This window comes from Coloeus monedula (genome assembly GCF_965178545.1).
Source record: "Coloeus monedula genome assembly, chromosome: Z".
NCBI classification, from domain to species: domain Eukaryota; kingdom Metazoa; phylum Chordata; class Aves; order Passeriformes; family Corvidae; genus Coloeus; species Coloeus monedula.
This window is the reverse complement of record NC_138822.1, coordinates 23,522,887-23,545,978: the sequence shown is the minus strand read 5'-3', so window position 1 is coordinate 23,545,978 and position 23,092 is coordinate 23,522,887. Positions and strand designations below refer to the sequence as shown.

The following is a 23,092-nucleotide window of genomic DNA, read 5'->3' as shown; positions in this document are numbered from 1 at the left end:
TGCCTCTACCCTGAGGGCATATAAATTAAAAACTGCTACTATTACACATATTCCCATGTGGCTTGAAATACTAGTAGAATATATAATACATTCACCCACAGTCAGTACACGACCCAGAAAAGAAAAAAGAGAACAAAAGTGCTAGAAAATTATGATACTGGCTGGCACTTCAGGACCTCAGCTGTCAGAAGATAAGAAGGCAATTGTTGGTCTGAATTAAAAGAACTTCACATATTCTACTATATAAACAGGTAAACATATCACTTAGCCTTCATATTAGTTATAGAGTAAACTAAAATGGATTTAGACCATGGCTATTTGGGTCCAAAAAGTTCTTGCTCTGTCTTTCAATCAAAAGCCTCTGTTTTGAGAGGATAGTGTCAAAGACATTGCTGTATTTATAATTTAGCAATGATAATAAGTGTGAAGTTCTCTCCAATTTTGTTGGCAGTTGCTACTATCACATGATAGAAACTATTCAATCAGTGTTTGGCTAAGAACAAATTTCCTCCAACAAACCTGAGACAACCTTTGTTTAACTTAAAAATACCATAGATGGTAATTAGTTGTGTAATATATTAAAGAAATAGTCAGCTTTTTAAGATCTGTTTTTGTCTTAGGTTGACTCCCAAGGTAAATTGTGGATGATTCCAGGGTTATTATTTGAAATAATCCAAACCAATGAAATAACATACTTCTTAAAACACAGGCTTAAATAATCTTTTTCCATCTCTGATATTGCAGTTATAGTGCAATTTATTTTATTGTAGTTTATTGAAGTAGTGCAGAAACTGAGGTCTGGTGTTAGTAACTAAAAGTAGTTTCATTTTATAATAGCAGAAATGAAACTGTTGAGACTCTTCTTCTTGGAGTATATTATTTTGAATATATGCTATTTTTGGATATTGTGGAAAAATGCAAATTCAGAAGGTTCTAATTTGGCCAGAAATATGAACCCAAACATGATCATGCTACCAGCTTCTCAGATGCTAAATAGAAGAAAACAGAGAATTCTTTGTTTCTTGTGAAAAATGATGAACAAAGAGAACTTTTGATGTTTATTCTTCTGCACCCTAAAGAAAGATGACTGTCCAAAATAGTGCCTTTGTGGAATGATGCAACTAAGACAGAGGATTCAACCTTATAATGACCTTTCCATCTTCCTTCAGCCCTTTATCAAATTCTTCCTATTGTTCTGCATTGAAGAGATTTAGAAAGCTCTTCTTCAATGACGTTTAAAGCTCTTATTGCCTAACAAAGAACAAAGACTATTACTGCAATTAAATATTTATGATGCATTCCTAGCAATGTCCCTCATATATATGCCCCTCAAATCAATTGCCTACTCCAAAGTTACATTGCTTGAGAGCATAATGCAAATTCTTAATTTGTGGGTAAACAATCAAACCATTGTCTTCTATGCTTATATATGTTTTTTATATATTTCCAAGAAAAAATTATTTAGAAAGAATATAAATTTTCAACTGGTGTAGTGATACTCAGATTTTTTTAAGCACAAGGATTATTATGAGAAACGCACAAGCAGATGAATTTTAATTTTAGTATGCTCGTGTTTTAAAAGAAAACATTGCTTTTACTGACGGCTTTTCAGCGTCTATTTAAAGGAACGGGAGACCAGTAACGAGGTGATGATATTTCTAAATGAGCCAGGAGAGGGAGCCCCTTAATAGGGCGGTCAATTCCTACGCCAGTCTGTCTGCCGCTGTTTCTGAAATTCTACACAAGGTTAAAAGTAAGATGAAATGCGAACACTGCAGAATGAATCTTTCTTTACCTCTGTTTTGCAGGTTAACTAGAGATAATGAACAAAACTATAATTTTCTGTCATGCTTTCTCTTTTTTTGAGAACAACGGAGACTGATAGTGAAGTTTCCATGGTCTGCTTTCCCTACTCCAAAATTAATACAAAATGACTCCTCAAAACTTTAGCAGAAAGTGCCTTTCTGGTACAGTGCTGTGCAGCTCTAATTATACTATGAATGCACCGCACAAATATCTGTGACTCATCTATGTGTGAAGATAAAAGGGGAGTGGGGGTCCTTAATTCACGTTGAGGATAGACAAAGGAGAAAAAAACCCAAATCATTATATCCAAAATTTCTTTATCAGTAATTTTAAGAGACAATATTGGAATTGCCATTTATATCTGCCTTGGTTTATAGGACACAAAATGAATCTTCCAACTATTTTCCCACACAATTTTCTCTGAGAGCAGTTACCGCAGCAAAATACCATGCTTTGCCACTCAGCTTGTTTTCTGTGAACATATGTGTTTACTTCTCAAATTGCAAAATTAATTTTGCCATTGCCTTTTGTAATGTGTATTTGTCAAATGTAACATTGCTGATATTTCTTACAAACCACTGAGTTTACTGAGCAAAGGGGACTACTCTGATAACATTGCTTTGATAACACAGACCTTAGCAAGTACAGTTCTCAGTAGTTCTAAGTGAGCAGGACTAAATGGCTAATCTTTTTCTCTGCCTGGGTATTTTGAAAATCCTTTACCTATTGTGTCTCAAACCAGTTAAGCAAACATGTATAACTAAGCTTAAGTTAATTACTAATTATTTAAGTAAATGCTAACAGATTTTGCTGACTAGCAATGGTCTTAGAGCAGGGCTTTGAAATATAATCTTCACACAGTACACAGAAGTCCAATGAGCAACTCAATATTGAAATCATAATTCAAGCTTAAATTCATAAAATGAAACACCAATTCCACTAAAGTCAATGGCAAACTTTCCCAGGATGCAAAAAGGATCAGGGTTTCTAACACTGGCTCCACTAGGAGTTTTCCTTGAACAGGGCAAAGCAATGTACCTTAAAGTTTTTATGTAAAGGCTAATGTGAAGGAAACTAGACATCTGTTTCTGTGGAATTTGTTGAGGTGCAAGATTTTTGATGCTGCTGGAAAACAAGGCTCTTTCTACTAATAAGAGAAGCACAAATATCAATGAACTCTCCACAACCCAGCTGAGGGAATTAAACAAATGCCAATCAATTTTTAATATCCCACCTCCAAAATGGAGCTATTTTAGAACTCAGCTTTTGAAGTAAGTCCTTTATTCACTTGGAAAAATAAATATAAACTCTCTTCTCTTTACCTGCACTGGTGCCTGCACCGGTTGTGAGGTCCCCACCCATCAGGCCACCTACGGGGTTGAAATGAAATGCTGTAAATGAGCATAATAAATTACAACACTCAAACATTCAAAGCATTTTCTCTACCTTCAATCAGCCTGCTGCAGTACCCACCATTTCTTTCATCTGACTTCAACAGGCAGTTGAATCAGCCCATAATTATAATATCATAAAGTTTAATGTTACCTGTATGAGACACTTGCCTTTCAAGGACACACAAAATATGGAGTACCCGTAATTTCCTTATTTTAGTTTCATACTTCCACAGCATATGAAAAATTATTTTTGAAAGATATGTATAGTAGTCCTTAATTTGAAAACTGTCTTTAGTTGAATGTTAGTCAGAAAAGCAAATGATTGGGAGGAAGAGGCTGAAGGTTCCTGGACAAGAACGGAACTCAGAAGGTATATATATTTACATAGTTTTTAATTTCCTCAGCCTTTCACAAACATTCACACTAAGGATTTTTAAAACTTCTCTTTGCACTTGGAGACTTCAAATGATTTGTTGAACCTGGTGTACTTGAGGGTCTTGATGTTGCTGGAGCCAGACAGATTGAAATAACCTAATCCCCATTTATCCTATTCAGAGATGTGCCCTCATCATCACCAGAACAAAGCACAACCTCTTGCTATGTAAGGGCCTGAACTACAGAGCTCAACTGACATTAACCCATCAAGGAACTTGTGAATGAATCAATAAAAATAAATTGTGCATTTAGCCTGTAGACTGATTATTAAAGTAATGAGTGTTCTAATTTACTTGCTTCAATTTTTTTGCTTTGGCTACATTTTCTCCTCAGCTTTATGGTATAGTAAGTTCTTGCATTAATTAAATAGATAAGCTGATTTTTATGAAAGAACATGTTGTCTGCCCTTTTACCCTCCCTTTTTACCCTTTTTACCTCCATTGATTTTCTTCAGTCTTAGTCAACATTCAGCTTTTCTTTTTTTTTTTGTCTCTTTTGATTTTTCAACACAGCAATTTTAGACAAACTGTTACGACTGTTAAAAATAGAGTTTTTGTTTCTTGGAGTACAGTTTAAAGTGACCCAAAGCATGCAAGCAGCTGACAGTAGAGCATTTGAAGGGATAGGATTGAACAGATCCTACCTGTGTTACCTGCACTTGGAGGCCGGTGTGTCACACCAGGAGACATGCTATTCCTTTGCAAAGAAGGGTGAGCCAGTGGCAAAAGGTTGGGGTTTCCCAGTGAGCCAACTGGGTTACTGTACACCAAACTGTTGTGGTTGGACACTGGGATAGAAACTGGCATCTCAAAGTTTGGTGGTGGAACAGCCTGTACAAGGAAAAAAGGAAAACAAAGACGAGGATAGTACAAAAATGCAACAGACTTCAAGTACAGCCTTTTGTACTTGGTGGTTAAAATATTTATGCTTGTCCCTTTCCCCCAAGACTCAAGAAAAGAATTTCAAAAGAGTTACCAAGGCTTTTCAATATGATTTTTCGAATCATGATTCTATCTTCCTTTAATGCAGCTTGCATATTTACTTTGTAAGAAGTGGAAACATTTTTTCTTTTTTTCTCTATTTTTCTTGTTTAAAAAAACCTTCTGCCTAATGCAACTTAATTTTCTATTTCTTTCATTCTGTGAAAGAAATTCTGTTCACTTGTCATACCTTAATCTAGTGTCACAGATGACTGCAAGACTGAGGGTACATGACAATGGTGACTTCATTGCATGGAAAAACATTAGAAGGGGCAGAATGCAAAAGGAAAGACTTTAATTTCAGCTTGTGTTGTTTTAGCAACCAGAATTACCCCAAATCACATAAGAGACACCAACAAATCACTTTTTACTGAGTTTCTATCTTAGCTTGTAAGGTCTTAAAAGAAGTAAAGTTCTCCTCAGAGACAGCTAACAAATACAAGAAATTTAGATACACACTAGTATTTGTGGGGTTATTTTTGGGGGGGAGGAGGTGGTTTTTAGTGATGCGTTTTCAATATACTCTTTTCATACTTAAATTCAACATCTTCTCCTGAGCCACTTCCCTTTGCAAGAGTGCTTTTCAAAAAAAAACCCCAAATAATGTACCTCACTAACAGAGTGTGTGAGGAGATGCATATCTGATTATGCTCTCAGGAAGCTCCTTGGTTGGTTGGGGTTTTCTCAGGTAGCAGTTGCTTGTATTTCTATAAAAGTTATGATTACATTAGAAATTTGTATTTAATTTATTTGTTTTAAAAATTATTATTTTTTTGCCTTTTTGATCAGAAAAACCTTTTCAGAATTACCTGAGATTTTAAATAGTCAATACCTGAATGCAAGCTAAGTACCCCTCGATTTGCAGTTTAGCAATCTTATAAGCTTCAAGAGCTTAAACATATCAAAAAAATTCTTTAAAGTAGCCTGGTAATATATTCCAAGGGAGGAAATCACAGGTTTTAATTTTATTGTTGGCAGCTGGTAGTATTGGTGTGTCTTCAAGAACCTGGAGGGAATACATGGAGAGCTGGACATATTATCTGTTAGTCAGGCAACTGAGGCGCCCTGACCTGGTGCCCCCCATGTCTCTTCTCTGGCTGGAGCTGTTGGCTATGCCTTGTGTATTACAGCACTATCCATCAAATTACAGTTATCAATTAAGCTTATTTTTTTTCTTTCTTGGTCCTCTCTAGGGACAAAGAAAATTTTACTCTAAATATAGAGGAATTATTTTGCCTAACCCCTGAAACACAGATCAAAATTTTCAGGTTATGAGGTTAAGGATAATTTACACAAATGCCTTTGAATTATTTCAAGGCGTTAATTTATCTCTGATACCTTCTCAGTAGCCTGTGGCCTCCTTTCTGCAAGAGATGGCTATAACAGTAGTTCAGTGGATGGGCCTGCTGGCATTGCTCCCCAGCCTGGGGGCTGCACACGGGAATTTGCTTCCCCTTGCTGAGAAGCTGAAGTGCACTCCAAGACCTGTATATTTCATAGAGCTGATTGATTTTAGTAGAGGTAGGAAAGGAAGGCGAGGTGTTTTGGGAATCCTCATATTCTACATCTAATCTACAGATGTAAGAATCTACATGCAATCTGCATCCTTATAATTGAGATTTAGGCTCCTTGGAAATAGGTTCATATAGCATAATCTGAAGCATTTTATCAGCTTGAAGGTATGTTTTGAAGCAAGTCATTCTTTCTACTGGCCACAGAAGGACCCAAAAGGTTCCTAAATCTCATGTTAGTCAGAAGCACATGACAGTTTGTGGAGCTCAAAGTCAGCTGCTGCTAATTCCTACCTTTTCAAAAGGTTTTAGCCCATGAATTCACAGGAGGATCTGACTAGCTCTTCATGTTTCAGCCCGAATTACAGCCTTATGTGAGACATGAATAAGCCAATATGGAGTTTCTTGTTATTGCAGCACTCAGGGCTGTGATGGAGTTCTCTCCCTGGTGTCTTTGAGGCCATGGTCCTGCCTGCTTGAGTGCCAGTCCATGTTGCATTGACTGTTACCCACAGGAGAGCACTTCGCACAATATTTTCTTCACCCATGTCACAAAAGCTATGTAGTCTGCCCTCTGAGTAGCGGTAGAGACTATTATTGCCTCTATTTTCTTAACATCTTTTCTTCATCTAAATTTCTGTTATATAAACTAAAACAAATGCAGAACTGAAGGTCTTGCCAGAATTCAACAAGCTTGTTTGCTTTCACCACTATGCTCTTCCTTCCATCTACAAACCAAAGTGTTCAAGAGCTAGATTCTTCTTTTTGTACATTAGTACAGCACAAAAGAACTCCACTCTTGGTTGCTTTTGAGGTTGCCAGTCTCCCTAGTCATCTGAAACTTAGCTTTCATTTTGCCATTTAAAAAACATATTTTTAAAGTAGTTGAATTATTTGTTTAATTTCTGTACTAATAGTCTAGTTTTCATCATTTTATCTACTCTCTGGATCTACTTACATTTATTTACCTAGCACTTCATAGGCAATTTTATCAGGGCGAAGTCAGTTTACTCTTTGCCTTTCAGCACAGTATGTACTATATCTGAAATACAGTAGTTTTTATTTTTTCTTCTACGTAGTCAAAAGTTAGAGAGAGTAGTTTGACTGGATAAACATCAGTATTAAACACTACACCTCTAACTACAGTTTGCTCTGTTTGTCTGACTGTAATAAAGTCTTACAAGTCTCTTACCAAGACCTGCAACCTCATGCAGATTTCCTAGTCATTCCTGGTGGTAAACCACAGGACACATTGATTCCATCTCAGCCTGATGGACGTTAAATTTTTTGGTGCACTTGTGTAATATCTGTATTAGTAGGAACTAGGGAGGAACTGAGGCCGGCTGAGGCCACAGAGCAGTTCATGTCCATACCATTAAGCTTTCTCAACCTCAAAAAAATCATAACTGCATATAGACTGACTACTGAGAATTGTTCCTGGCCTGAACTAACAACCAAACAAAGCTAAGAAATTGTCTGTGAGACTGTTATTTGACATCAAAAGGTGTCAAAAGCCTGCTGGGTACTGTTCAAAGGATGCACCTCAGAGATAAGTACACTTCCCACTGCTTCAGCATGTTTGCTTTTTTGTTTTTTGGCCACATTTGGCCTTTTTTCCCCCTCCCTTTGTCTTTTCTCCTTTGGACACCACTGCCAAAGGGGCAGATGGCTCACCAGAGATGATATTGCCAGTGTACAGCACAGTGTAAAATGCACACTCCACAAGCTGTGGTACATGATGCAAAACAAAATGTTGGACACTCAACCCCCTTGGAAGTTAATAACCAAATATTCTGTGTTAAATGTTGGTTTTATTCCTCCCTTGTTCAACCAGGCCTTCATTTATTCAGAGACAGAGATACTTATAGGTTTCTAGAGGGCTATTTCTGTCTCCTCTGCTTTCATCACTCTTATGAAAATTACAAATAAATGTCTAATTATTATCAGATGGTTTAGAACAATATACTTATCCCCAGAAAATTATCTGAGGGAGCATTATTGGGCTTGGCTGTTAGGAGCAAAAGCCAATGTTGTTTTCATTTGGCAGCAGCTTTTTTACATTACAAGACCAGGCCCAGGCAAGGCATTGCTTCATATATTCTGTCAGTAGTGATTTAGAGACTTGGTGACTTTATGATTAATTTTGCTTTCTTCTCCACAGATTTCTTGGTAAACTTTGATGATCACAAGTAAATGAATATATCTTCCCTGACTTAGTTATTCTGATTTGTCCAGTTAAGGATATTACTCTATACAATATGTATATATATATGTAAAACCAGGTAGTTACAAATTTCCGTTATGCACTAGTTGTGAGCTCTATCTTGCCCATTACATCTTAGCTTATGCCAAGAGAAGGAGTTCCTATTGCATTAGTAGAGTATATCTACTGTTTCTTCCTTTTGAGGTAAGCAGCTTGATGGAGGATACAGACCCTGAGCTCTGCATATGAAGTATTTAGAGAAGGGCTATTCTGTCTTACATGAAAAAATGCTAACTTTTGGCAGTTCATCTCTGACACATCTTTGAAGTAATTTCACAAAAATATTAATACACTGCACCTCACAACATCCCAAAAGGTAGGAAGTTATACCCTAAATCACCAAATAATTGCTGAAGTAGGACTATATTTTATGTCAAAAAGTTACATTTAATGAAAGCAACCAGTAGGAAATCCTATTAATTTTGGGAAAACAAAACTCATGTATCATGCTCAGATTAACTGTGTTGTTTCCAAATCTTATTCGTTTCCTGAGTTTACAGAAAAGACCATTTCCCAAAATGTTTATCGAGATAAGGAGTGACAGAACTCACTACTACAGGAACGAAGGTTTTTTCTCAAGGTTTTTTTTTTTTTTTTTTTAATTGTCTTAAGATTTCAGATGATTATAGCATGTCTATTTTGTTAGAAAAGAAGCAGCTAGCATAAGATAAACAGAGGTTCTGAAGGGTCATCCCAAGTACATTTTTAAGGCAGAAAAGTAGCTTGGTGAAAACTCTGTCAGTTTGATTTGAAAAAGCCAAAAGTCATCCTTGAAAGAGAAAAGAAATGGAAGAATGACAATTGGTGAGATTTTGATGTGAAAAAGGGGTAAGCATTCTGGCTTATTACAGTCTCCCCAAATGCTCCAGTCGTCATTTGTCAAACTGAGTTTTATCCTGAGAAACCAAATGCACGGTGACAGCTTTAGAGCTTTTTGTTATGAGAAAAACAGTTTTCCAAAAGAAGCAAATAAAAAAGGACGTAAAAAGATTGGGACATATCTGTATTCCTTCCTGATATTCTATATACATGTTGGGCATCCTTAACCAGCCATTTCAAATATTACTTTATCAAATTTGGTGCCCTTCTGATCGCTGGGAAAGTGTTATTTAGTCTTCTTATTTTTTTCCAAAATATTTTTGGCATGATGTGAGAACTCCTTCAAATTTTAATTACCTTGAGTGAAAAATTCTTCTGCTGTGAATTAATGGAAAGAACACTTAGAGTGCTTGAGACAGAATCTGAGCCTCCTTAAGAAGTATCCTCATCTTAGGTGTCAAATTTTGTATGTGCAAATGACTAACACTACAGAAGACACTGCTCATTCTGGGTATCCAGACAATGTTTTTGGTAGGTAACCATGCAACTTTTGTATGGGAATGACGAGTGAACACAGACAAATAATCTCTTGTCTTTTAGAAATAAGCAGTTACCTATGCAAATTCAAATGCTTCTTTGGATCTGAGTCAATATCTGGTTTCCTACTTCCGCAGACAGTTGGAAGATCAACTAAATATAACCTCCAAACCTCCATATTCTTTTTGTTTGCTTTATAAATGTAATATCAAACATAATGACCAAGTATTCATCCTTTGTATGTCTTGTGCAAGCCAAATAGCACATGCAGAGTTATTTCTCTTAAATATCTGGCAAGGCATATGACTGTTAGAAATTTTGACTTGGTTAAAACAAAATTTATCTCATGTTAAAGCATTAGAGAAATGCTGATGAGGTCAAAGCAAATTCTCTGATAAAGCTGTAAAATCACCCCAACACACAAACATGTCTGAATCCTGCCATTAGGCTCTCATGCAGTCTGTTTCTCTGCAGTGAGCAAGTAGCTGTAACCCTTCAGTGCTGCAACTGAGTTTAGCAGAGACAATTGGGAATTGAAGTTACACACACAAAACACACTAATTACTATATAAAAAGGAATTTCATTTCCACATTGTTTTTTTCTGTATCACCACAGAAAGTATTGTGTGGATTTGTTAGCCTGTCCACAAAGAAAGATTTCCACTGTTATTTTTTAGGTATAATTTGGGCAAGTGGTGTGGTAAAACAGTTCTGTAAATAAAGTGAATATAGTTCATATATGTATATTTCACTTCCTTCTGTAGGTTTCACCCATAATGGACTTTGTCTGTGTGTCAGAGTTAGAGACTTGAAAGAAAAGTATGCTGTGAGAAATTTTCTGACCACAGTGTTTAGTTACATATTTGGCTATTAAAGCCTCTTTCTAGCCGAAATTATTTCCTTAAGAAGCCAGAACTGAAAGGGTTATTGTTTGTTACTGCAGCAGTTACCAGCAGACAGCCATCTAACCTTTGGTACTTACAGGTATTTTATGGCTCTTGATCATATTATCAAATTCTTCATTAATTTTTTTGTATTTTTCTTCAGTGCGTGGGGTGAGAGCATAAGAGGAGTCAGGATCAGGGCTTTCACAACCTTTGTTTTCTTTCTTGTGCAATGCCTGCCAGGTTCAGAGAAATATCAGAAAGTAAAAAAAATGAAAAGGAGCTCAGAGTACTTACACATAATCTTTGCCTGCTGATCATTAGATCAATATCTTCATTAATTTTTCTGTACTTGTCCTCAGACTCAGGGCTGTGACCTACTGAATCGTCTGCATCAGGGTCTGGACTGTCACAGCCATTAAGTCCTTTCTTTCTCAATGTCTGAAATACATAATTTGGAAAGTTCCATCCTTGACACAGGCTGCAAGAAAGACTCAGTAGTGTTAAAGAAACACAAACGGCTCATCATAGGAAAGTTTTACATTATGCTTTAAGGAAAGAAGGTGACTAATGATCCACCACACTGATGCTGTAGGTCTCCAATTATGAGTGCCAAGTGAGGACCATACAGGACCTTTCTGCTGAAGCTGGAGCCAATCAATAAAGAATGAATCTGGCAACGAGCAAAGTACCTATGCTAGTATCTCCCCTGCTCCATGATCACCATATCCCACAGCATTTAGGGTTTAAGCTAAACACACAGAATGAAATTTATTTTGACATAAACCAAACCTAACACATCTATCCATACTGTTTACAGTGGAATACACTGATGTTTTTCTTTTCTTTTCTGAAGGATGCAGGAGGAGGAAATGAAAAAAGAATCAAACCTGCAACAGATTTAGGAATAGATTTCTTCAGAGAAGAATAATAATTGCCTAAATTGAATTCTAGGAATTACTTTAGCAATGTCATTCCTAAGTGTGTATGCTTTTGATGGTACAAGAGGGAGGGCAGAGTTGATAATATGGCTATGAAATAACAATGAAGATCTTCTAGACATAGTGTTTACTTTTTATTGACTACACTTACAGTGCTACAAATGCACAGGGCTGAAGCTTAATGTACTGGGAAAAGCACTGCTAAAACAGATGCTTAGTGAGAAGTCAAAATGAAAGAATTTCATGTTCATCTACTCAAATACTCACGACCATGTTTATCATCACTAAGCAGAGTTGAAAAATCTTAAAAACAGAATGAAATCAGTAGCTTGCAATTCAGAATAGTTGTCTGGCTTCAAATAGGTTTTAAGTGATTTACCTTTACAGAACACCAAAGAACAGCCACAGGCCATATTAAGGTAAAAGAATATGAGAAAAAAGTGTGGACTCCTCAAGTACAAGCAATAGTACATAAAGCCAATATATTAATGATTCTCATATTTAGGTTCAAGAATATCTCACTCAAAAACTCTTCAAAGTCCAGTTGGCTGTCTACAAACTTTTAAAGTCAGCTTGCAGTCCATTCTGTGTTGAAACCTGGCTGAGCAATATCAAGTACAACGAAAATATCACATGACACCTAATGTGTGTTAATAAGTGGCTATGCTTGTGCTGTCTGTCAGTGTGGGATACTCTGGTTTCTTTTTGCCTTCTTAGAATGGTTGTGTATCATCTGAGCTTTTTGTTCCTTCAGGAATGGCATATTTCATAATTATTTTCTTTATGAAAATGTTTGGCTTGCTACTGTTACTACCCTTAAGTATTGTAATGTCATACCTTGTTCTCATACTATGGAAAAAACCCTGAACCTTCCATTTTCATCAACTAAGCAAAGTCATAGTGATCTGCCCTAAGAGCTCTGACCCTTCCAATCTCACATTGTAGACCTCTGAAACAGATTTAGACATTTGTGGAAGGATGGCTTAATGTAGGTCTTTCTTTTCAAACTTCATGTCTATAGACACTTCAAGTCAATTCCACAAGCTACTTCTGACACACCAATAAAATTATAATCCAATGGAATAAAACCTTGAGATGCTAAAACAACCTGAATGATTCCCTACAACTTTTTTCTCTCCCTCTTCTCTCTCTTTTTTCTTTTAAATGTTAAATGTTCAGTTAGCAAAACAGACATAGTTGTGCATGATATCTACTGCTAGTAGCTTGAAACAAGCCAATTAGAAAGAGGGTTTTGCAATCAGCTGCTGTTTAATACATTTAATAGACACAACAAGATATAGTAAAAGCAAAATGTCTCATTGTAATCTCAACTAACATTCTTCTCTTCATGTAAGGACAAAACAGTTGTCCTCTAAATACATACAATATTCTGTTTCAAGATTAGATCAAGCTGTCCAGACATGAAACCAAGATCAGCGCACTTGGGACCATTTCCTGAGCTCATCTGATTCACTGATGGAGTCCTGCTGATTCCCATGGAGTCCCTGAGGACTGATGAGGATGTGAGCTGGACTAAATGGCTTCCTCAACTCCAGGCTTTGAGATGACAGACAAAAAGAAATATGAAAACAGAAGAACAGGAGGAATGTTTTGTAGCCTATTTGAATCTTTTCCCCTCCTATCCTTCGCAAATCCTTGTCTACTGCATTCACAAGACTGTGTCTGGGTGAAGTAGATGCATCTTGTCCTTAGCATACTCACAATGACCTAAAGCTCTGCAAACGATTACGTAGCACTCAGGTGAAACAGTTGCTACTATGGTTTGTAGAGGTTCAGGGATGCACTGCACCTTTCAGATGCTCAAAAGAGGAAAGGCAATGTGAGCCAACATATGTCTTGCAACAATTTCCAAAGAGACTGGAATCCCTCCCATGCTTTTATTACATATTTACTTTTACATTATTTTCATGCTTTTAGAAAGCAGGTGGCTTGCCACACAAGGCAGAGAAAAACCAATCTCTATTTTCACCAGAAAAGACAAGAACCAAATTTAATAAAATTGTGTTGATATTCTACCCAAAAATAACTTTAGCCCTAAAGAGTAGAGGCAAACTTTTTCCTTGCAAAGAACATCAGTCTAGTGTGTTTGGCTGGTACCTTGGCTGATGGTGCAAATCAAGCTCAGTAATGCAGACCACCACATCTCAAAAAAAAAAAAAAAAAAATCAAAACAAACAAACAAGCAAACAAACACAGACACAATCCCCCAGCCACTGCCAACAAAACACCACACAAATCCCAAACTAAAACAAGACATATTTCAATGAGATGGGTTAAGGCTAAGCAACAGGAATTTCCACATATATGCTGGACTCAGAGGCACAGCTCCTAGCTTTGTGAGTGCTGGAACTAATGTCTGGTCTCCTGTGAACTGCATTTTGGGGTAAAGTGCAATATGCAGAGAAGATCTCCTCTACCCATCCTTCTGCTGATCTTTGCTGCTTCTCTCTGTCAGGACTCAGGCTGCAATGCTGCTTCCAGTGGGGAGTCTTTCTGGGAGTAATTTCTGGTTTCTCTTTTTTTGCACAAGAACGTATAATTTTCATGAAACTTCACTGTCTTTGAGACCTCTCTCTTTGCACTAGATTTGCTTGGCATTGAATAAAAACTGAAGTTTTAAGGGAAAAGACAGAAGAACAGATTGATAGATTACACAGGGACTGGAACACACACACTCACATCACAGTCCTCCACTGGAGAGGAGAGAAGGCTAGAAGTGACAAACTCTGCACTAAGGCAATGAGTTGTATCAGACAGAAAGGACAGAAATAATGACCCTGAACATCTTAGTATTATCTCTGGCATCTCAACATGCAGGCTACAGTTTTCCCTATCGTATTACCTTGTTTGTTATTTTACTCTCCTTCACATCATTAACTACCACATTAAATCTCTCATTTTTTTTTCTTCATTTATTGTTGTGCTTCAACACAACACACGTTCATACAGCACAAGTAAAAGTGGTGCTGACCAATATTAAGCTGATTAATCCTTTCTCACAAGCTCTCTGGACTTTGTGTCAAGTTTTCCTCTTCTCCCCTATTTTGTGTAACCTCTTGAAAGCAGAGCCTGGTTCTGGAGTCTTTGACCCAGTCTTGCAGTGATTTAGAAACATTTTTTCTTATGATGTTAAGCTGTCATAGCCTTTTGCAAACCCTGGAAAATAGCCAGACTTATCACATTCTCCTAGAGATTAGCTAGTTTCCAAAGATTTAATGACTATTCAGGGAATTTTTAAAAGGATAAAATAGCACAATTGTGTAGCACATTGCATTCTAGAGAGCTCCAAGCCAGATTTCAGTTATTTTTAAAGAAAGCCATTTTTCAACTACGGAAGCTCCACTTCTTCCAAGCAATCAAACAAGTAATTATATTGGACTCCAATAACCTAAAATCAGCCAAAGCATATGAAAAACAAAATGGTTAAAGGAAAACAACCTTTGACTGAAATCTCCATTGCCAGCAATTAGTCTAAATCCTACTCTGTAAACCTCAGAGGAGAAGTACTAACTTAGTGACATGCTGACTTCTGTAAAATGAAGTATAAACAACTATTTTCTTTCATTTCATGCAAAACTTATCATCATTATGGAAGCTCAAAAGAAAATATGGCAGTAACACCCAGGTCTGATGTTTTCAAGGCAATGCAAATCATTGTAATTTTGAAGACTTTTGAGGAGGAAAAGCCTTTCATTTTCCTAATCTAGTCTCTGTTTCTGCAGTTTTATCCTCTGTTTGTTTTTTTTAACATTTCTTTAACAGAATGAGTGGAGAAGGTTAGAAATTATTTTATTTTTTTCCTTCTCATCATTTGGTTTGTTCATTCATATTTTTAATAGGTTTATCTGCTGTGGAAGTGCTTCTCATTGCACTCCAGGGCTTGGAACTGCTCACAGTGTAGCTGCCAAATTAAAAGGCTAGGTCAGTTGATGAGGCTCCCAAAAGGTTCTGACCAACCCACTATGTTCCTTTCTGATATCCTCTGCAATGAAGACCTAACAAGGTTAGGTTAATCACTATCTTCATTTGTGTAATAAAAAGTGTGATCTCACTGGGTCTTCATCTGTAATCAAACTTTACAGTATGGAAAAATTCAGAATTGCATGTCTACTTCTACAAATTCCCATATCTTTTATGTTGTCTAGAAGCCACCACAATGATCTTTAACTGACAGACTGACTGGCGACAATCCACGGACTTGCAATTTTGTAAATACATTTGACATTTCACTGCCATTTCACTGTCAGAAAAAAACCTTCAAGTGCCCTCAATTTTCACTATCGCTTTCTTTCCCATATCTGGATGGAATAAATCTTTTAGCCACAAATGAAAAATGGTTTTGTCTCTCTTCTTTTCACTGGACCTACATATTTACGTGGTAAAGAAGACAATAGCCAATTTCAAAGGAATTATATGCTATTGTGTTCAATTGCTGTATCATTTATAATCATTCTATGATTTCAAAGAACCTGGCCACATTTATGGTGGTGGCCCAAAAGAGCAGAAAATATTTAGACATGGGCGTGATTCATTTAAGCATCAGTTTGCTCTCTGTGCAACAGAGATATTAAAGTTAGAAAGTGTTGAGTGAAGAAAACCTCCACTATCTTCTTGGTTATACAATGATGAAATTTTATGATGAAATTGCATGATACAATGTATGGTGCAATCAAGTAATGAAAGGTTCTACTCAAATGAAAAACACAGAGGAAGAGATGGGTTGCTATGGGAACCACCCTTCTGAATTTCCTAACATGTGTAACTAAAGTCTCATATTTTATGTTCTATTAACATAGAGTTCATAAATTTTTACATTTAATAATGGACATAAACTAGTATGCTGGTACTAATGTACTTTAATTGTATATTTAGGAGAATCACATAAAATATTATTATCTATCAAACTCCACGCACACAAAAATGTATACCAGTAACACAGAAAAATGGAACATTTCTTACCTCTTTTCCAAAAATCATAAAATGTTTTTGTGGTTTGCATTCCTTTTGAAACAAGCTACAGAGCTTATATTAAGCTGAACTTCTATAGCTCCATGCTAATCTTTTTGTTACTACTTTGTTTTTACCAAATTTCAAAGAAAAAAATTCAGTTGTCTGGTACTATATGTCTGTCTTCAAATGAATACATGTAAATGTGTTTTTCACAACAATACACCAAATCCTCTGCTTGGATTTGCTTTTGATTTTCACATGCTAAGTGATTATTCTCTCCTCCTTCAAGTACCTTCTCTAATCACACCTCTTGTGAAACCAAACAGCACCAACAGCCTTTGCCAGTAACACCTGCTTCTCTCTGCTTACAAACGATCAGCCAATGGATTGACAGTATTAGTACATGTGTACTGCAAGCTCAGCAGGGCATGAGATCTCTACCTGACTAAAGAGTTCAGTCAATCCTCTTCCACTCATGCTCTTGTTGTGTACCAAGGCATCTCTACAACATTTTGCAGTGTGGGTACAAACAAAATCTGTTTTTTCAAAAGGGCAATGGGATAGTGGGATTTTTGTTTCTTTGTTACCTATAGCTCTGCTACCTAACTTGGGTATGGGGGACCTTTGGAAGACAGTGCACCTGGGGCAGCCCCAGAGCATCCAGGACTTATCTGTTTGTGCTGACCCTGCAGCCTGGAGCAGACTGGTCAGCACCACCACATCTGCTAGTGCCTCTCTGCAGTGCCTCTCCTTTATCTGTATGAGAGAACTCACCTTGCTGGGCTGCTGTGCCTACATCTCCCCTCTGGAGAGTTGGTGAGGCTGGAGATGGGAAGATGGCAGAGGTTTGTGTGCTCTCTAAAACAGATCATGCAAAATCCCTTTCTTTAATGTTCGATCTTGTCAACTTGCAAGTGCTTTTTGTTTAGTATAGAGTTAAATTAGACTGGGTAACTTTGGCTTTTTAAGTATAAGAAGTGTACGTCAGATTCAGAGATCTCACAGTGGATAAAGAAAGCCACATATCTTTTGGGGTTTTCTCTGAAAGAAACAAAAGCAAATCACATGAGGACTCCAGCATTAAAGCTCTATATTAAAATTTCTGCTAATGCATAGTCACTTGGTCTGTTCAGCCTGGAGAAGAAGAGACTGAGGGGAGACTTAATTGAAGTCTACAACTTCCTCATAAGGGGAAGAGGAGGGTCAGGCACTGATCTCTTCTCTGTGGTGACCAGTGACAGGACTCCAATAACTGCCATGAAGTTGTGTCATGGGAGGCTTAGTTTGGATATTAGAAAAATGTTCTTCACCCAGAGGGTGGCTGTGCACTGGAACAGACTCTTCAGGCAAGTCATCACAGCACCAAGACTGACAGGGTTCATGAAGTGCTTGGACGATATTCTTGGGCACATGGTGTGACTCTTAGGTCTGTGATGTGCAGGACCACAGTTGGAGTTGATGACCCTTGTGGATTCCTTCCAATTCAGCTTATTCTGTGATTCCTTGTAAACTTACAGCCCCCTATATTCACAATTATTTCATGGGACACGCAAAAGATTTCTGTCCATCACTTGTAAACTGTTTTTAAAAGAATTTATATCTGAATAATTCCTGAGGTTCTAATTAAGGATATTTTCTCATCATTTGGGCTTTTTCCTATCCATCATCATGGTGCAAAAGGTCTGACAACCCAGAGACCCCCCATGGCAGCTGACGTAGGATTCCTATGCCAACTGTCAATGGAGGGGATCGCATTTCCTGGGCTCTGAAAGAGGAGATGGCAGCAACACCTGCTGATCCCAGCCACCCGGGAATCCACGGGGGGAGAGGAGCATCAAATGACCAGTGGTGCTGGCTGGCATGATGTGGCTGCAGCCAGCAGGGAGCGGGTCCCCAGAAATGTCATGCAGCCCTGCCATCTGCACCTGTCAGTGCCAGCAGCTGCTGCCCTGTGGCCATAGATGGCTGTTCCCAGGGCTGCGGTGCTGATTGGGGACACTCCGCTCCTGGCTGCTTGAGTTCGTCTTTCCTTCACCCATGGTGCTGTCACAATTCTCAGTTCTCATGTGGCTGCAGCTACAGGAGTGCAGTCTTTGCTCCTTACAAATATATGCACATAAATATATGCGTGTGTATCTATACATTTATATATATATTAAAAAATAATATATATATATGCATACCCTCTACTAAATCACATCTCAGCACCTTTTTGTTCAAATCTAGATGGATTTTTTTAGAAGGGTTCACACTTGCATGACCAGCTTCCATTTGCTCTGATGCAGTATAATACTACCTTAATATTGCTGGTGTGCTGCATTAGTGGAGTTTAAAAAAGGGATATGTTTCTTCAGACAAGACTGGCATTTTCTGAATAATGGATTCACATGTGAGATTAATTGGAGGTGTTAAGATTAGTGACATAAATGTCATACTGACCTAGTTGTGATTACAGCTTCTCATGCAATCCCCTCTGTAAATATCTGAGGGTTAAAAAGGAAATAAACCCCCAGCTTTCAATGAACAGAATTTCTCATAAATGTTAGTAACAATTCACTGTAAAATGCACTCTTTACACCTAAAGATGGCATTCAAATGAAACTTCTGTGCAGATGTATTCTAAATCTGTGTTTGAAAAGAAACTCAAATTCTGTTCTGTTGTATTAAAAACACCGGACAACAGCCCAGAGACTGGCTGTCAGTGTGTTATGCACAAAATTAGCAGATTATTTACCTTATGACAGGTATTCTCAGGATATTTTTGTTTTAGTGATGAAATACTTATGAGTGCCTTTTGAGTACCCCAGCGATTCTAACTCCTTACTGAGGGCTCAAAGGCCCAGGCACTTCTTTTGAGTTATGGAAACATGGAAGATGTAGGTAAAGGTAAAAACCATGAGGTTACTCTCCTGTATTTCCCACCATTCTTTCTGCATGGTGTCCTCCCATGACTGCATGCTTTCTGAAGAATGAAGGCTAGCATCATAGCCTAGTGGCAAATGTCTCCATTTTGCATCCCCTATCTTTTTACAGAAAATAGACTCCCATTATTTTTTCAGATACAATATTTGCAGAACAACTAACTCCATGAAGACAAAGCTTCTATATTTTAACTGCTTCAACTAGTTCACTGGCAGGAGCACCACCATTCTGTAGCCAGACCTGGAAGCTGAGGGGTGCAAAGATAACCTAAAGCCAGAATAGTTGCATTCCTGAGTCACCTTTTGCCCTTGACCACTGCAAAATATCAGTTCACTATATACCTGACTGATTTTTCAATCTCATTGAAATGCACAAAGTATTTAAATGGCCAGGTTTTCTCTAAGCTTTATTGAGCATCTTTGAAAGAGAACAAGATATTGGTGAGACACAGCATATTTGATTTGTACTAGGTTTTGCTGTCAGACACAGAAAGTGTATGAATGGAAAAAGAAACTTTACAGTAGTGCAGAAGAATAATTTCAGTTTCATTAGGGAATATGAGGTTCCTTAAAAATAAACACTGTAATCATCAACAGGTTGTTATTTCACTTCTTTCTTTTTATGTTCATCTATCTATAATTGTCCTCTGGCTCCAGCCCTTCCAGATGGAGCACCATCCTCAACATTTTCATTTGTGTCTAATTTAGTCAGACATATACACAAATACAAGGCTGAAGTCAGATCTCACTTACAGTAGTGCAAATTTATAGCTGAATTTGGAACAGCTGTAAAGATACCAGTCAAGATATTCTAGATGTACAATGGTGTTACCAAGTCTGTTACATCATTGTTGCTAGCTCTTGAAATATAGAGTATTTGAAATATGCAGGGCTTAATATAAACAGCTGCAGAAAAAATTAACTATTTCAAAGGCAGATGGTGTTTTCCATGATATAAATGGTAACCTTTAATACTAAATGACATATTCAAAATACTTTAGAAAAGTGAAATACAGAACTTGAGAAATGTGGCATACAGAAGGACACATATATTTGAAAGAATTTTTTTTTTGTTACAAAAGCCTGTTATGTGAAAGAATAACAGCTGTAAGGAATTATTCTTTGCATATATTTTGAGCATTATTTATGTTCTAAAAGATCCATAAGAGATTCTGAAATTATATCTTTAGTGACTGCTTCATACAGTATTAAAATGCAACCATCCTGGGGAGAATATATCGCCAACCTGTGTAGCTTCACTAGCCACTGAAGTTTTCAGGAGTAGAAATGATGCATCCCTCAGACAAATAAAAGTGTAACATATAATGTAAGTTACTTTGGATGCAATTTTTCCCAGATTATGAGGCAAACACCTTTACCCTCAACCATGGGGCCAGGTGACTACGACATTTTGCTTTTCTATTTCATATGAAACAGAACACTTCCAGCAGCACTGAACTCTGCAGCACTGGCTCAGCAGTGAAAATGCCACCCAGTGAGACAAGAACACCATTTCCTTCAGCGCCTGGGTTTTCTTTGGAGGTCTCCCAAAAAATCTTGAATGTATCAATGTTCTGAACAGGTTTGTTTTTCCTCTCAAAATTGGAACATTTATTTTATAACAGATCCAATGACAGGGTACTAAATTAAAAAAAAAAAAAAAGGTACCAGCATGACAATGAGTAAATGTTGCTGAATAGCAGTTTCTTCTATAGGAAAAAAAATGCTTCCTTTTATCTTCATAGTACTATAATTGCTTACCCATTGGTAAAAATGCCCATACCAATATATTTTTCAAAAATGGTGAATTACAATAGAGGCTAGATCCCTGAAACTCTGGCCTCCTCTTTCTTTGCAGCACGGAGGCCTTAAATAGCACAAAACAACAACCATCAACTGAGTGTTCTGCTGAGAGTGCTGTCACCAAGGAGAAAGAGAAGGAAGGCTCTTCACTAAGTTTAGAGAAAGCAAGTTACAGGATTTCACGATCCAAATTGGCCCATGATTTTAACTATGAAAACAGATAACTCAAATGATGCAGAATTTCATATCTAAGATGGCTTTTTTCCTGTATGTAAGTTCTGTTATTTACCAGAAACATTTGCGCAAATTGTATCTATCTTTAAACAGCTGCTAAAATCTCTAGACTATGATATGTATTTGTCAGTTTATCAAAGTGTCATCTGATAGAAACAAAGAACTGGATTTTGTTTTCCCATGGAAAAGCCTACAGGAGTGGTAAGATGCAGACAGGAACTTTACGAGCTGAAATTTGCAGATACATTAGCTAAACACTAGCCAAAAAAAGGAGTGAGAAAGTGCAGTCAGAAGTATGGAGAAGCTCAGTGAAACTCCGGAACTGGATGATTATCTTCCAAAGCTGGTTCTTCAAAACAATGGTTTTCCTCAGGCATAACTTCTTTAAAAGTCATACTCTCCTATCACTCTGCTCTTCCCTTGAGATGAGTAAGTACTTCTCTCAAAAGAAGATAATCAGAAATGACAAAGTTAGCAAAAAGTTGTCAGATTCTGAAAAGCTTTTTGATAATTTCCAGTCAAGGGTATTCTAAATTTCTATTACGACAAACTGTGCCATCATGGAGGCAGAAGCCCCTTTACATAAGATTATCCAAGGATTAAGCTGTTACTGTATAGCCCAAGAAGATGCAGTTTAACTCCCACTTCTCTTACTGACTTCCTGCATGGGCTTTTTTAAATTCACTTTTCTATAGTTTTCCCTCTATAAAAAGCTGGATAATAGTTACCACTACCATAATTGGGGTACTATAAGAAGGAAACCCCAAGCAAGTGGTAAAATACTCAGTCAGGAGTCTAAATTTGGTATAGAGAAACAGACTGACCCTCACATACACCTGCAGAACCTGTCTTTACATTCTGCCCTCTGAAGCTGTCAAATTAACAACATGACGGCCAGTTTCAGTGCTCTGCTTGGGAAAGAAGAAAGCATTAGAAACAGAGCAGCTTCTAGTTGTTATCACTGCTTGAGGAAACAGGAATGTCAGAGGCAGACTCAAGATCTAGTCAGAAATTTTGGCCAGGACACAGTTTACACAGGTACTAGAAAAATCATGGCTGAGAAGATAGAATAGAAAATGAAAGGGAAAAAAAATTCTTAATTCAGAATATAACATTGAAAAATCTGGCTTCTTCTGGACACAGCTAAAACATTTTAAATGTTAGGGTGTTTGTTGTAAAACTGGATTTCTTTTTTTGGACAAAATTATAGGTTTGTAGGATGAATTGGTATATTGGCCTGGCAAAATCTACTGTCTGAGATCTAAAATCTTTAATCATATGGTATTTACAGAGACAGATCCATGGGCTACAAAAGACATCTCCACTTGGGTCCCCTAATTCCACGGGAGAGATGAACAAATGGAACAAGATTTCAGCCCGCCTAATTTTTGGTAGAAGTAGACATGGTAGAAGTAGACATGAAGAGCACTGTGAAGGTGGATATAACAGATACTGTTTCACTTGGTGAAGAGTTATGTGTGGGTTCATGACCGGTTATGATGTCTCTTGCTACTGCAGCATAAATCACTGTACAGGGCTGCCTGCTCTGCCCTGCCATGAGAAACTACTCACCCCATGCCAGAGCCATGGAGA

The 23,092-nt window shown here is 37.4% G+C and overlaps 1 protein-coding gene across 11 annotated transcripts in view; it reads right to left on the bottom strand.

Annotated features, from left to right (window-relative positions):
- Window positions 1–23,092, bottom strand: part of MEF2C (myocyte enhancer factor 2C) — a 135,905-nt gene that overhangs the window by 26,355 nt on the left and 86,458 nt on the right. For 9 of the 11 annotated variants that reach the window (XM_082301759.1, XM_082301757.1, XM_082301758.1 and 6 more), the window contains 3 exons: window positions 10,728–10,865; window positions 4,279–4,465; window positions 3,129–3,176 (listed from right to left, as the gene is read on the bottom strand). In XM_082301759.1, coding sequence (XP_082157885.1) covers window positions 3,129–3,176; window positions 4,279–4,465; window positions 10,728–10,865 — 373 coding nt within the window. Of the gene's footprint in view, window positions 1–3,128; window positions 3,177–4,278; window positions 4,466–10,727; window positions 10,866–11,010; window positions 11,071–23,092 lie in introns of all 11 variants that reach the window. The other 2 variants (XM_082301756.1, XM_082301764.1) reach the window with 2 other exon arrangements.